General features: G+C 47.4%; 1 protein-coding gene across 1 annotated transcript in view; it reads left to right on the top strand.

Annotated features, from left to right (window-relative positions):
- Positions 1-15,440, top strand: part of OTOA (otoancorin) — a 64,479-nt gene that overhangs the window by 25,511 nt on the left and 23,528 nt on the right. The window contains exons 13-20 of the mRNA XM_022588558.2: positions 1,483-1,650; positions 2,399-2,539; positions 5,280-5,338; positions 5,514-5,631; positions 7,854-7,927; positions 10,018-10,153; positions 11,144-11,334; positions 12,925-13,018. Coding sequence (XP_022444266.2) covers positions 1,483-1,650; positions 2,399-2,539; positions 5,280-5,338; positions 5,514-5,631; positions 7,854-7,927; positions 10,018-10,153; positions 11,144-11,334; positions 12,925-13,018 — 981 coding nt within the window. The remainder of the gene's footprint in view (positions 1-1,482; positions 1,651-2,398; positions 2,540-5,279; positions 5,339-5,513; positions 5,632-7,853; positions 7,928-10,017; positions 10,154-11,143; positions 11,335-12,924; positions 13,019-15,440) is intronic.

The following is a 15,440-nucleotide window of genomic DNA, read 5'->3' as shown; positions in this document are numbered from 1 at the left end:
AGCTGTGTGACACTGGAGAATTGGTTTAACTTCTCTTGGCCTCAGTGTCCCAATTTGTAAGACGGGGATACAATAGCACCTGTTCCACAGGATTATGTGAGTCAGCACACAGGAAGAGAGTAGAACAACACATGACCTAGAGTATGAGCTCAATGAGTGCTAGCTATCTCTGAGTTAATCATTTAAGCTTCCCAACAACCGTCTGAGGGCAGTAGTGTTATAACTTCCGTTTTCCAGGTCATTCATACGAGGCACAGAGTGTAAAAGGGAATTGCCAAGGCCACATGAAAGGGGCAGAGCTGGGACTGAACCCAGGGCATCTGGCTTCACATCCTGCTTGCTTTACTCCCATGCTAACTACTTCCATCATGGCACCATGACCAATGCCCACCCATTCTTACTTTCTGACTCAAGACCAAGGATAGACCATTCATCTTGTCCCTTCAGGACTTCTGGTGACTTTCGTCTGAAGGCTTCGCAGACCTTCTGTTTTGACTGGGGCCACATGGGTCCACTCTGTGAATCTGATTTTAGGGAGCTGAGGGACACTTGTCTCGTTCCTCACAGCCCTGGACCAAGAGGCTTGCCTCATTCCTGTGTCCAACTCTTCCTCCAGAGGGGGTGAGGTGACTTTTGCTAAGAAGCCAAGAGCTCAAAAGTTCTTGCCTTCTTTGGGGACAGTAAGAGACTGTCCATTCTACAGGGAGTAACTATAGGAAACCACTCAACGGTTTTTTGCAGAACCAAGGAATGTCTCTGATGATATTACATCTAGCGTCTTCACTCCAAAGGAGTGGGGGAAAAACCAAGCGTGATTCCTGTTAGTCCAGCTGTAGTTGTGTTTGTCATAAAATATCACACTCATGTCCTAAAACACTTCTTTACTTCAACTCAAAGCTTCCACATGAAGGTCGATGAGCGTGGGGCTCTGCCGTGTCAGATGCCTGCCGGTGACATACTGAGGCCAATACTGAGGCCAGTGGGCTTTCTCAGGGTCCCATGAGAGCGGGTGGGCTGGGTAAACTAAGAGTCCCACGACCTACCCGAAGGTTCTTGCCCATTGTTGCCAACGTGGGCCCAGTATCGCCTGATGTTCAGATTTTTTTTTTAATAAAGCAGAAATTCTAATATGGATTTTTATAAGATTCCTCCAATATTTAAATCTTGTCAGCTAGTTCAGATTACACACAGAAAAGCCCATCGCCTGGTCAGCTGTGGCACATGGATGGCACATTGCTAGTTGTGCTGTGGCCTCAGGTGGCATAGTGATTCCCCCAGTGGTACAGTTGCTGGTGTCTTGTGTTTTGATACTTAACTCTCTTTCCTGATGGAAGGAAGGAGGATCTGGGAGGGCAGCTTGTGTCTTGGTCATGGTGGTGCCCCAGCAGCCGTCTGGATACTTGGCCTGCAGTAGGGCCTAGTAAACGTCCGAGTGGTGGAGGCCCGGAGCTGGGCCTCATCCTCCCTGGCCGGTGCCCCCAGGTGCTGTCCTTCTACAATGTCAGCCAGATGGGCGTGCTACTGGCTGGGGTGGGCACCCAGGCCTTCCACGCCATGGACCGCAGGGACCTCGTGCAGCTCCTGAGAAGCGCCATCTCCCTGCACGTGTCCGACTTGTCACCTGCCCAGCAGCACGGTGTCTTGAGCAAGGTGAGAGGAAAATGTCTGGTCCGCAGCCCCGGGGCTCACAGAGCATGTGGTTTTGGGGCTTTGGGAGTGGTCTTTGTCTTTAGGTGGGGCTGTTCTGAACCTGGAGAATGCCTTCCCCTGACGCCCACCTTCTCTCCTTTTCAGAAGTAGCCTCTGGGGGTTGTGCCTTATTCTCTCCAGACCCTGGTGCTCTCCCCAGCCAGTCAAATCTGGAAGACTTCTTCAGTTAGGTTTCTTGCTGTAATAATGTTTTAGGAGTTTGGTTTTCAAATGTGAAAATGAATCCTGAATCCCCCTACTGCTTCTGAACGCCCCTCCTTTCATGCTCTGAAGCCATGTCCATATTCCTCTTTCTCACTTACAGTGGGTCTTCTGGGCATCCTATTCTATCAGACCTGCCAGGTCCTATTGTACAATCTGTTAAGAAACCAACCCAAAGGGTTCAGCCTAATTTCAACCAACACCTTGCAGATAGCTGTCACGCCTATGGTTAAATTAAAGAGTGTGGGTTTTGGAATAAGACAGACTTGGGCTTAAATCTCATGTATTGACTTTCAGCCTTACTCGTTAAGCCTCGGTTTTCTTATCTGTAAAATGGGGATAAGGATCATCTCCACCTCCTTGTGTTGCTGAGCAGACCCGATGGATTTTATTGCCAGTGAAGCACTAGAGAGAGTGCCTGGCCCTCACCCAATGCTCCATGTACCTTCTGCAAGATCGTTATTATGTTTCTTCTCACTTTTGACAGGTGATGGAAGCAGGAGATACCGCCTCGGGCATTGTGGAAATACAAGGGGCTTTCTTTAAGGAAGTGTCTCTCTTTGATTTATGGAGGGAACCTGGATTCAACTCCACAGTCCTGAAAGAGAAGGAGCTCCGGCGGAGTCAGGTACGACTGTGACTCCCAGAGGTGGTGCCTGGGTTTCTGACTGTCTTGTGGGAAAGGTCTGTTCTAAGGTTAATTTGGTAAAAGAAACTTATTTCTTGTGATTAAACTCAGGAGATAGAATAGCGTAGTGTTAAGTTAGACGAGACCCGAGCGTGAATTCCGGGGCTGCTGTTTATTAACTTTGGGGTCACTGCTTCTCCTCCCGCGGCCTCAGTTTTCTCCTGTGCAAAACGGGGATCATTTCTCATGAGAGTCATGCTGGGCAGTGCACTGTACATAAGCGCAGGTATCACTGGGGCCTCCTGGGGAGGGTTGTGCTGTGGAGGCCGACTTGCGGCCTTGGAACTTCCCCTGACTTGCTTTTCATTCCCTCACTCGTCAGTGTTTGTGGAGCCGCTGCCCCCCAGGCGCTGTGCATGGTGCTGGAGACACAGAAGCGAACAAAACAGAGGGAAGTCCCTGCCTTCAGGGGGCTTCCATCCTAGCGAGGGAGACAGTGCGGAAGGTCAGCAATTAAACGTGTGCCCTGTTAGGTGACAGATGCTGCTGCTGAGCACTAAGGAGGAAGTAAACCAGGGGGAGGGCCAGGCCTTTTAGGGGGTGAGCTGTTTAGACAGGTGACCTCGCTGAGCTCAGAGAGGTTGTGGAGTGGCCGCTGTGAGGACTGCCTTCTACCCTGGGCAAGAAAGGGAGCTGAGGGGTGTCTAAGAAGGGACAGGATCTGACTTTGGTTTTCGAAGAATCACTCTGGCTGCTGCGTGGGGACTGAGTTGAGGAGAGCAGGGAGGAAACAAAGGGACCAGTTAAGAGGCTACTGTGTACAGTGGCCTGGACCAGGTGTTGGCAATGCAGGTGGTGGCCAATGGTCAGATTCTGGATACAGTCTGAAAGTTAACAGCGACAGAATTGGCTGTCGGATTGGATGCGGGTGTGACAGAGGGGAGGCACCAGGCCTTATGTGCCCGTGATCTGTCGCTGGTTACCCACCAGCGCCAGGTTCAGTGGGGTAGCAATTATTTTATTTACTTCCATGGTTCCCAAGGCTCTTGCTTAGGGCTGTTCACAAAGTTGGATTCAGCTGGTGGCTGGGCCTGGCGTCTCATTCATGTGTCTGACGTCTGGGCTGGGGAGACTCAAACAGCTGGGGGTGTCTCTGTTTGGGTGTGGTCTCTCCATGTAGTGGGTTGAACGGTACCCCCCGAAAAGTTATGTCCACCCAAAACCTGTGGGTGGGAATGTGACCTTACTTGGAAAAAAGGGTCTTTGAAGATTTAATTAAGGTCTCAAGATGAGATCCTCCTTGATTATCTGAATGGGCCCTAAATCCAATGACAAGTGTCCTTATAAGAGCGGAAAACGCAGACAGCAGAAGAGAAGACAGACTTGAAACACACAGAGGAGAAGGCCACGTGAAGACGGAGTCAGAGACTGGAGGTGTGCAGCCACAAGCCAAGCAGAAGCCACCAGAAGCTGGAAGAGGTGGGGGAAGATTCTCCCCAAGAGCCTTCAGAAGAAACCTAGTTTGCCGACACCTTGGTTTTGGACCTCTGGCCTCCAGAGAATAAATTTCCATTGCTTTAGGCCACCAGGTTTGTGGTAATTTGTTACGGCCTTTCTAGGTGTCGGATACTGTCCAGAATGGTGGCTTTGCGCAGCTGGCCTTATAGGGGTGGTTCAGGGCTCCCAAGGTGTGTGTCCCGAGAGAGAGCTGGGAGAAGCTGTCATCTTTGGTGACCTTGGAAGTCACATAGCATCACTTCTGCTGCGCTCTGTCTGTTGAGGCTGTCGCAAGCTCCCCACCACGCCACCCACCTCCAGCTACAAGCAGACTCCATCTCTTGATGGGGGAGTGGCTCCAGAAGCTTCTAGAAGAGCATATTAGGCAGAAAATATGCGATCACTTTGGAAAATATGTCCTGCCACGTATGCTTTCAAGATATTTTTGTCTCAGCAACTGAGTTGATGGAGGTGCCATTTCCTGAGATGGCGGAGATGATGGGGGGACCCTGGAACTTGATCCTGTGCCTGAGGAAATCTCTGGGGCCACACACAGAGTGCCTGGAACTTACCTCCCCTGCTGCTCCTTTCTCCTGGGCTCAGCTGTCATGTCACCGATGCCTCCGCCTAATGCCAGCTCATAATTTATTCTGTTTAGGGAATTATGTTCAAAGTTTCAGAGTCTATAAAATAGATGAATGTCGTATTTGATTGTATATGCACGTTAGGTGTTCTGTAAAATTACGTTCTTGAAACAAATGACCCCCCTGCCTACGAGGCCTTGCTCTCCTGGGGGCCCACCTGGGAGGGCTTGAGGGGAGCGCTGTTGTGAGCAGGACTTACTTTACTGTTGGAACTTTCTAGCCCATCCTGGTCTATTCATCCGTCCGTTTTGTTTTCTGGGATGCCGTGTGCTCAGAAACAGCAGGTGGGCATGAAAATAGGGGCTCTACGGGGTCCTCAACTGGGCAGCAGCTTCTTAGAGCACAGGAAGTAAACTTCCAGGCTTGCTGCCCTGGCTTTGCTCCTCATTCACCTCCTGGAGCGCCAGGTCACCTGGGGTGTGACAGCATGGACTCTGCAATTACCTGACACCAGCTCAAGTCCCAGCTCTGCCGCTTAGCAATTGTGTGGTTCTGGGTAAGTAACAAAGCCTCCATTTTCCCATCTGTAAAATGGGAGCATAGGACTCGTCACGGTAGGTGAGTGCTCCACCCCCATGGCAATCATTCTCTTCCCTCAGGCCTTGTTCCTGTTTGAGCTTCTGTCAAAGACAACCAGGAGGCCCGAGGAGCTCTTGAGGTAAGCCTGGGGCTGACGAGCCCTCTGGAGTCTCCCTCCCGCGGAGCCTATTTCCCAGGAGGGAGAGTTGGACAGTCCTGCCTGCAGCTGGTGTCAGATCAGATCTGCCTTTGCTCGCTCCTTCTTTCCTCTTCCCTACTCCCCTTTTCTCCTGGGTCCCTGTTTTGTTCTGTAGCGCAGGGCAGCTGGTCAAAGGTGTGATGTGCTCCCACATTGAGGCCATGAGCGTGGACTCCTTTCTGGCTCATTTCCAGTATTTTGAGAACAACTTCTCTCTGCTTTCACCGTATCAGGTACCCTCGAAGCACTTCCTTGTTTCTAATTCTCTCTCCCTACCCGGTCGCTGGGTGAATTAACTGTGGCGTTTTAAGGTACTTGTGCCAGGATCATACTGATGTAAGTGATGATATGGGGCCAAATACTGAGCCAGGTTTTCTCCAATTTCTTTTTTAAAAGCTCCACATACCTATGTCTCTACAGCCAGAGTTTCAGTAGATTGGCTATTCTATACCCAGATTTGAACCCCAAAATTCACTTGGAAGGGATACCGTTTTGCATGTCCACAATTATGCTTTCCTGGGCCTGCAGGTCATACCCTCATCTAACTTTCATACCCTTTCCAGTGGTAGCCTAGAATGGAAATAGTCCTCTAGGAGAATTTAAGTTTTCATTTAAAACTTCATTTTCCAAATAGTTAAGGAGACTCTTTAACCCTTTGGGGAGACCAGAGGCAGTGACTGACTTTCACTGTATCTAAGTAAGTAAAAGCGGGCCTTGGGGGCAGCTTTGGACTTGGAGTGCAAACGGTCGGCTGTACAGGGTCTGAGAGGGTGAGCAGGTGGCCTGGTGCATTTCAGATCTGAATGAAAAGTTTCCAAACAATGACTTTTCTTCCCGAGAGCCAGGAAGGGAAAAGCCGGGTGTATAATCCTTTGAGATCATTAGAGGAACAGGCAAATTTTTAATGAAGCCTGTCATCCCCTCAGATTGTTCATTCTGTCAGTGGTTCTCAAACTCGAGCTTGCATCAGCATTGCCTGGAAGGCTTGCCCACTGGGTATAACGTTTCAGTTTTGGTGGATGAATAAGTTGTGGAGATGTGCTGTACAACACAACACCTGCAGTTAACGATTTGGTATCTGCATTTCACAATTCGCTAAGAGGGTTGCTCTCAAGTTATGTGCTCTGTCCACAAAAACCAAAGCAAAGGGACAGGAGGACACGTTGGGAGCTGTTGGCCATGCCTATTACCTTGATTGTGGTGGTGGTATCACAGATGTTTGCATATGCCCAACTCATCAAAGTGTATGCATTAAATATGTGCGGTTCTTTGTATATTGATTATACCTCAATAAAACTGTTAAAAAACCAGAGATTGCAGAGCCCCACTTGCAGAGGTTCCCTGGGGTTTCTGGGGTGAAGCCTGATATTTTTCATTTCTAATGGTTCCCTGGTGAGAACCACTGAACTATATTAAAAGCCTTGCCCAGGTAGGGTGGGAAGCAGGTTATTTCTGAAACCTGGACCTTGGCGTGGCTGTCTCCTTCCACTCATCAAACTGATGCAATGGATGGAGTTCAGTCCAGCTTTGAGGAAGACCTACACGTTCAAACAGGAAGAGTTGTCCCAATAAAGCTCCTTACCTGATTTTGCCCAGTTCTCAGAACCTTCAAATGCCAGTTAATTAGAAAATTTGCCTTGATTGTTTATCTTTTTGCTGAAAGCACATTATTATAAAACAAAACAACAGAGAGAAAGTAAAGTTTCTCCTAGAGCATGGTTTCAACAGGGGACCATTTGGCCATATCTGGAGACACCGCTGGTTGTCACACCTGGGGGAGATGCTACTGGCACCTAGCAAGTAGAGGCCAGGGATGCTACTTAACACCCCCTAACGCAGAGGACCGCTCCTGCAACGCAGAGTTCCACTGTCCAAAATGTCAGTAGTGCTGAGGCTGAGAATCCCTGCTCCAGGAATAACTACAGAGAAAGTTTGCTATTGACTTGGAGAAGTTTTCATATATATAGAACATATCTACATGTAATTTAAGACACACAAACGAGCTCATACCATACACAGTGTTCTGTTTAAATGTATATAATGTGCATGCGTGCGTGCACACACACACACACACCCACACACCCACACACACCCACGCATAAATCTACCGTATGGAAACAAAGTAGTTGCATAGTATTCCATTGTATGGCTATACCATAATTTACTTAACCAGTCCCCTACGGATGTATATCAAGGTTACATCTCACTGCTTGCAGTTATAAATAAAACTGTGGTGAGCATTCTCAGACTTAAATTTTTGTGTGCATCTTATTATCGCCTCAGTTTCTTCATCCATAAATTGGGTGCAGTAGTGTTACCTACACTGTAGGGTGTTCTGTTTAATAAGTGAACGTATGTAAAGCACTTAGAACAGTGCCTGACACACCGAAAGCACAATCTGTGTTTGCCCTTGTTATTATTGGACTAAATTCCTGGAACTGCTTTAATCTTTTAGATTAATTGTTTGGCGTGGAAATACTGGGAAGTTTCCAGGTCCTCTATGCCACCCTTCCTGTTGGCTACACTCCCGTAAGTGAACATCAGTCTCCCTTTCTGGCTCAGTAAGATTGGCATGTGTCACCAAAGCCAAAGTGATTCTCTCTCCCTGGGTGTTGGTGAGGAAACAGGGGCAAGTGGACAGTGCCTTCGACAGTTAAGTCCTTGAGAATCAGGATTTAAATTCTGAGCCTCACGTTGATATTTTAGACGGACTCTTCTGCTTTTTCTTGTTATTTAAAAACCAAAGCCAAAGCAACCTGAGCCTGAATGAGTGAGTGCCAGTGAAGCAGGTCACATCTGGGCTGGCCTCACAGCTGTGTCCAGGCTCCAGGGGAATCAGGGCTGACGGAAGCAGTGGGGATTTCTCCTGGTATGTGTGGGTGTTCAGGCATGGGGGGCAGCCCTGCTTTTTAAATATGGTCTAGACACTGTTTCTCTCTTTTCCTCTTTATTTCCCTCTCCCTTCTCTTGCTGCCATTGTCTTCATTGAATTAAAAATATTTATTGAGTGCTTACTACATACTAAGCTCTCAGAGATAAGTAAATTCTCCCCTTATAAGAGCTTACAATCTCATGGAGGAAAAACAGACAAGCATGAAGCCAATTGTAATATCAAGTTGATATTTGGTTGAAAGTGACAGAACCTTGACTCAAACTGGCTTAGGCAATAAAAGGTAATTTTGGATTCAGGAGAGTCCAGGGATGGACTTCAGGCATGGCTGGATCCAGGGGCTCAAATGAGAAGGGCAGAAAGATCAGGGAGGGCTTGTGTGACGCCTTGGGGTGTTTTACTTGTATTCTGGGAGAGATCATCACTACTGTCCATATAGAGGATGGAGTGCAGGGGGCCTGGCTGGAAGGAGAGAGACAGTGGAAACTTATTTCTGTAAACTTGACCTTGGCATGGCTGTCTTCTTCCACACATCCATGTCTCAGCTCAAATAGTACTGCCTTCAGAGGGGCTCTCCTGGCTGTTCCCATATCATTCTGCATTATAGAGCCATTTAATTTTCTTCCTTACATTCATCACTAGCTGAAATGATCTGTTTTATTAACTGGTTTCTGTGTTTCTTCCCCCTACAGCATCCCAAAAGCAGGGACCTTCCCCTCATGTCTTGTTCATGGTGGTAGCTGGTGCCCAGCACAGTGGTTGGCATGCAACAGATGCTCTGTATATATCTGCCAAATGAATGAATGAAGAAATAAATAAGATGGTGATACTAGGACTGGAGAGGCGAGAACAGATTTGAGTAATATTAAGATGCTAGCAAGGACAGATTTGGGGATAAAGAGACAAAGGAGTCTGGGATGGCAGAGAGGAGGCAGAACATGTTTGGGGGAGGAGGTTGAATTTGCTTTGGGAACAGTCAGGTGGCCATGATGCCACATGGCTCCAGAGCAGTCTTTCTCAACCTTTATTTCATTATTGCCTCCCGAAGGGGAAAAACTTAATTTCTCCCTAATGAGAGAAATTACAAGGAGTAAGATTTTGTTGAGTAGGGTTGAGCTTTGGCGGATCACAAATCATTGTAATAACTAAGATTCCCTGCCCCCATCCCTCCCTCTCCCTGAACCAGTTTCTCCCCACGGGGATGATATCGCTCCTGTTGAGAATATACGGTCAAGAGCTTGGAGGAGAGTTCTGGACTGGGGTTGACAGAACTGGGAGTCATTTCTCTTACTTTCTCCACTCTCTCCTTCTCATCCTTTTCCCTCCACTTTGTGTTTTATTCTCTCTTCTCTTTGTCTCTTTCTTCTTCTACCTTTTCATTTCCTTTCTCCTCATCTCCCCTCAACCAGTCCACCAGCCAAGCTCTGTTTATGGAGATCCTGTTCTCTGTTCAGTGCTGCTGGGTCATGGAAGAAGGGCATGATGGGAAGCTTGTTTCCCACCTGTAGGAGAAGAGCATTATGCAAAGTTTGTTTCCCACCCACAAATTAGGAAAATGATGGGTGGGAGGCTTGCTACCTGCCCAAAGGAGACAGAACATCTCTGGGGAGAACCAGCATTTAAGGAACACCCCTGTGATAAGCTCTTGGGCATATACAGACCCTGATTTCAGGGACAAATACAGAGCAGCCACTGTTTTCCTTCCCTCATTCTCTCCATCTCTCTCCAGGGCTCGCTACCTGGCTTCTGTCCCAGCCTCCCAGTGTGTACCCTTTCTGATCAGCCTGGGGAAGAGTCAGTTGGACTCCTTGGTTTTAGATTCCCACAAAAAGAATTCAGTCCTCAAGAAAGTACAGCAGTGCCTGGTAAGGAAACTCTTCCTGGGTGACACTTTCACTGGTGTCCCTTCCCCTCCAGGTATCTGTGGCCATCCTGGGGAGCCCTCAGGGGATCTGGCTGGGCTCTCAAGTCTGATGTGATGGCCACAAGTCTGACTTGTGGGCTCTGAAAGCGCTGGGTAGAACACTCTTGGCTACTGGTTCTGGGGACTGCCATTCTGGGGCCTGAATGTTGAGAGGCCACTCTGGAGGACAGGAAGGAGCACAGCACACAGAGTCTGGGTTCTAGACACACCTCTGCCACTGCCTGGTTAGGTGGCTTTGGACAGGTCAGTTCGCCTTCCCGAGCCTTGGTCTCCTCATCTGTAAGATGGGTGCTATAGCACTTTACTCATGGAGTATTGAGGACATGAAATAGGTAATATATTGTTTAATGCAAAGGCCCAATGGGCAGAGGTGACAGTTTCTTTATCTTGAAAAAGTGGGTGATATTAGTACTTACCTCTTTTTTTTTTTTTTTTTTAGTACTTACCCCTTAAGGTTACTTTGAAGATGAATGGATTAAGGCATGGAAATACTTAGAACAGTGCCTGGCACATAGTAAGCACTCGATAAATGTTAGCTATTTTTGTCATTTTGAGAAAGAGCTCTGGAGGCTTTCAAGGGCCGTACAGACTTGGAAGCGCTGTTTTTATTATTGCAGTACTATCGTTATAATGGTTACTGAACTCTGAGGTATCCTCAGAGCAATCACAGTGACGCTGACCACAGCCTCACTGAGTGAATGCTCACGATGTACGTCTTCCACCCACACCCGCCCCCCGTGGGGTCCCCCAGACTTCTGGGGCCGGCACCCCTGGGGTAAAATTAGGCCCCGTGCCTTCTCTACAGGTCCATGGCAGGGTAGGCGATTCAGATCCTGGAACCTTGACGAGGTTTGGGGTCGGGGAGTGTTTTACGGGATCACGATCTTGAGCCCCACTGGACCTTTCCACCAGCTCCGCGTGTTGGTTTCAGAATGACTCCGTTGCTGACGAGTTCACCGTGGACATCCTGGGAAACTTGCTCTGTCACTTGCCAGCAGCCGTCATCCACCGTGGGGTGTCCCCCAGGGCCTGGGCCACTGCCCTGCACAGCCTCAGAGACTGCCTGGACCTCAGCCCCCAGCAGAAGGTGGCAGTGAGGCTCAGGCTCTTGGAACAGCACGGGTGAGGAGGGCCCGGGCTCGGCTCCAGGGCTGGGGTAGGGGGGCTGGCGAAGGGGCACCCGGCCCTGGCTCTCCTGCCTCAGGGCGGAGTCTCTAACTTAGGATGAGGTTAGACACTTAGATTTATTCTGGAAACATGATCTTTTTTCTTTTGGCCTCAGATTCCCTGTAAAGTGAGAATGATAGCTGTTCTACAGGCCTCATGTGGTTGTCACCAATACCTCTTGGCTTGTGGAAAGGGAAAGGGTTTCAAAAACATGGCACTTTACAAATGCGTGGAGGTGTTATTATTATTTTTGTTGTGAAACACCACCACCAATGATACTAATGCAGATAATCGAGGCACCGTCAGCTCTGGGTGAGTGAGAAGTCCCTGGGGGAAGACAGCTGTTCTTTCCCATGCAGAGTTTTCTGAAGTTAGGTCAGATATTTGAGTAGGGCCTAGATATCGGTCAACGGTTAGACAACAAATGTTTTTGGAGTAATTACTGTGTCCCAGACACTTACTATTATATAGAGTTTAAGAGCTGGGACTTGGGAGCTTGACTCCTTGGGTTAAATTTTTCTACCGTCTACTGTCTGTGTGATCTGGGAAAAGATACTCAGTCTTTTGCACTTTATTTTTGCATCTGTAGGATGGGGACAGTGAGAGTCCCCACAGGGCTGTTGTGATGATTAGCTGAGTTAATGCATTAAGTGTTAAAGCACTTAGAACAGTGCCTGGCATGTAGTACTGAGTATGTGACGACAGCATTTTGACTAGGAATGAAGATACAGTGGTTATTATTAAGTGTGGCTCCTGCCCTCATGGAACTTACAGTCTATTGGGGTAATATCGTTAAATCAAAGAGTTAAGAGGAGGCTTTTTGGCCGGGGGTGGTTTGCCTTGGTCCTAGGAGAAGGGTTATCATTGCTAACTGGGCAGACCTCCTTTAGAGATATCCTAGTGTGAGGCACTTCCCCGTAGACATTTGAGGTCTCCGTAAGAACAACAGTGGATCCTGTGTCAGTGCTGTTATTATTCTGCCAGGCTCGAGAGGAAATTTCATCTTGCTATAGGAGGAGACCGTTACGGTAATTTAAAAGGAGCCAATATATCTTTACTGTTCTGTTGAGAAAAGGGAGGAAGGAAACACTCTGATGCAAATGACGGAAATTCAGTAGCTCAATTCACACTAAAACATGGGAGTTAACTGAGTTTAGAAATGGATGGGACTTCAGGCATGGCTGGATCCAGGGGCTCAAATGATGTCATCAGGAATGTGTTCCTCCCATCTCTCAGCTCTGTATTCTTGGTTGTGGCCTTTATTTTCTCCATTTGGTGAGAGGAATGGCCTCCAGTATCCTTTTTACTGCTAGAGATGCCAGAAGAAAGAGAGAGCTTCTCTAGTAGTTCCATCACAATTGCCAGGGATGACTCTGATTGGTCCGTTTGCATCACATGTCTATTTTCTTGGTTAGGGACGTGGGACCAAGTGATTGACAGCCTCTCCAGGTATAAAGATAATCTTTTCCTAAAAGAAAAAGATGCTGGGGGACAAGGACAAGCGCGTGATTTTTCCATTTACTGTTTATTATTATCTCTCCTTAGACTCCCCCAGAACTGGACAGCTGAGACTACAAAGGATTTGGGACCCTTTCTAGTACTTTTCTCAGGAGATGAATTAAGCTCTGTTGCCACAAAGGTACCTCTGCGTTGTATCTTTAGAAGGCTGAAGGAGTTTGAAGGGGAGAGAAAGTGTGGCTAGTTATATTCCCTTGGGTTTGCTGCCAGTTTGTTTTTCTGGAAACTTCCTGCCTGCCTCAAAGAGCTCAGGTGTTTCCAGCTCCACTCCAGGATGCCCAAGGTTCAGGGAAAGGGAGTGAGGCAGCCGCTAAACGAGCTCAGGGTCTTTCACTTGGCCTCCAGGCAGATGTGCACAGGCTGGGAGCTGTCATTTAGCTGCCACTCTGCTATCTGTGTGCTTCCCACATGCACGCCTGTTCGAGGGCTTACACCCACCAGCGCCATATGCGCACGCATATGTGTGTCCAGTGTGTGCAATCACATGGGCAAACATATTTAATCCAAAACCAAATCTTTATTGAGCACTGCCTTTGGGGGTAACACTCTACTTGGAGTAACTCTCCAAGAGTTAGACAAGGCCAAGAGGCATGCCAGATGAGCACGTACTAGTCATCTTCTGCTGTGTAACAAAGCCACACAATCTCACTGGCATGCAACAAGAAGCATTTATTTCTTGCTGACTGGTCTGTGGATCTGGGACACTGAGTTTGCCTCTAGGGCTAGGCTACCTGGAGCGTATTCTTCTCACAGTCAAAGTCTGAAACTCTAGAAAAGGGAGTGCAAAGTGCAGTTCTCCTTAAGGCCTGGGCTGGAAAATGGCCGGCTGTCACTTTCTATCGGCCAAAGGAAGTCTCATGAGCAAGCCCACCTCAGTGGGACAGGAAGTCTCCTCCATGCAGGCGGAGGGTGGGGTAAGAGGGGATGTTTGCTGAACAAGAGTTAGATCAACCACAAAGCACATCCATACACCCTCACCCCTGTACTCACACACGCAAGATGTATGTTGTCATACACGCTCAGGGGGCCTGAGCACCTGGCACGTCACCCAGGTTCACACATGCACAGCAACATTCCAGTGTCCAGTCATGGTAAAATCACCTCCTGGGGTGTCTAAACCTAGAGTCGTAAGCAGCAGCTGCATATATCTTAGATGCTTATCTAATCTTTTTTAAAAAATCAGCTTTTGAAATCGAAAAAGACTTGTATCAACATGGTTAAATCTCAGAAACACAGTGTATGGAAGTTGCAAAAAAATATGTACAGTAGGATATGAAGTAAATAAATACTAGTTAATTTTAAACACATGCAAAACAATGCCATATGTAAGAGAACTTTAAAAGTACATGAGAATGGTTAATTATCAAATATCAAATTCAGGGTGACAGTTACTTCTGGGGAAGGAGGGAGGCCAAGGGTGAGGGAGGGAGCTATCAATTATATTTGTGATGTTTTATTTCTTAAGCTGGGTTCTGGGCACATGGGTGCTTTGTTGTATTATTCTCTCTACTTTTTGTTTTAATGCCTGAAATGTTTAGTAGAACAAGTAATACATGCTCCTGGTTAGAAAATCCCAACTATACCAAAGGCTATAGGATGAGAAGTTTCTCGCCCCACATTTCTAGGTTCCTAGCTTCTCTCCTCAACAGCAGTTGCTGTTCCCAGATTCTTCTGCATCCTTTCTGGAAAATCTTCCTCCTGCCTTTACATGTTCTCCCTTTGAAAATACAAAATGGAAAATACTCTGCTGTGAAATTTGCTCTTTAGAAGTTAACTATTTATCTTAGAGCAGTTTTGCTCGTGACCTTAGCTGCACGTGGGAATCACTGGGGAAATTCTAAAAGGGACAGACACATGGACCCCACCCCAGACCAATGGTCTCAGAATCTCTAGGGCAGGGCCCAGGTGTCTGTGGATTTCCCAGGTGCTTCTCACCTACAGCCTGGGCTGGGAACTACTGGCTTAGACTGTGACTCAGATTCTGAAGATTAGAAGAAGGAGGAACTATAAAACCCAGGACCTTTGGGGCACACTCTTTTGGTGACTGGGACGCAGAGACACACTGCTATAGGGAAGTGTTTGATGAATTCTCTAGACTCTTGGATAGATTACCAATAGTACCCTGAGCTTGACAAAGTGCATCAGCTCTAGATGAGAAATGGCACCTTCTCCAGGGCAACCAGAGGCCCCCTCGTTGCTAGTCTTCTCCTAGAACTCAGAGATAACTCTTTCCTCCTCCTTTTATAGATATAAATTTTAACAAAAATTAACAAACAGTACCAACCCCAAAAGACATAGGCATACATACATTTTATAGATATTATCAGATGGTAATGATGCACCATCTGACAGTCCCACAGAGAAATAAGTATGCATATTTCCTACATCTTGGCCAGCATTAGGTATTATCACTTTATTTTATTATTGACAATCTGATGGGTGAAAAACAATATATACTTATGTTATTGAACATGTATTGGATTAGTACTGAGATTGGGTATCATTTTCTATGATTCTTTGTAGAGACTAGTTGGGCTAGGGAT

This window comes from Delphinapterus leucas, chromosome 15 (assembly GCF_059928025.1).
Source record: "Delphinapterus leucas isolate spDelLeu-1000000601 "Yukka" chromosome 15, BTC_Dleu_Yukka2, whole genome shotgun sequence".
NCBI classification, from domain to species: Eukaryota; Metazoa; Chordata; class Mammalia; order Artiodactyla; family Monodontidae; genus Delphinapterus; species Delphinapterus leucas.
The sequence above is the reverse complement of the archived record's forward strand: the minus strand, read 5'-3'. Positions and strand labels throughout refer to the sequence as shown.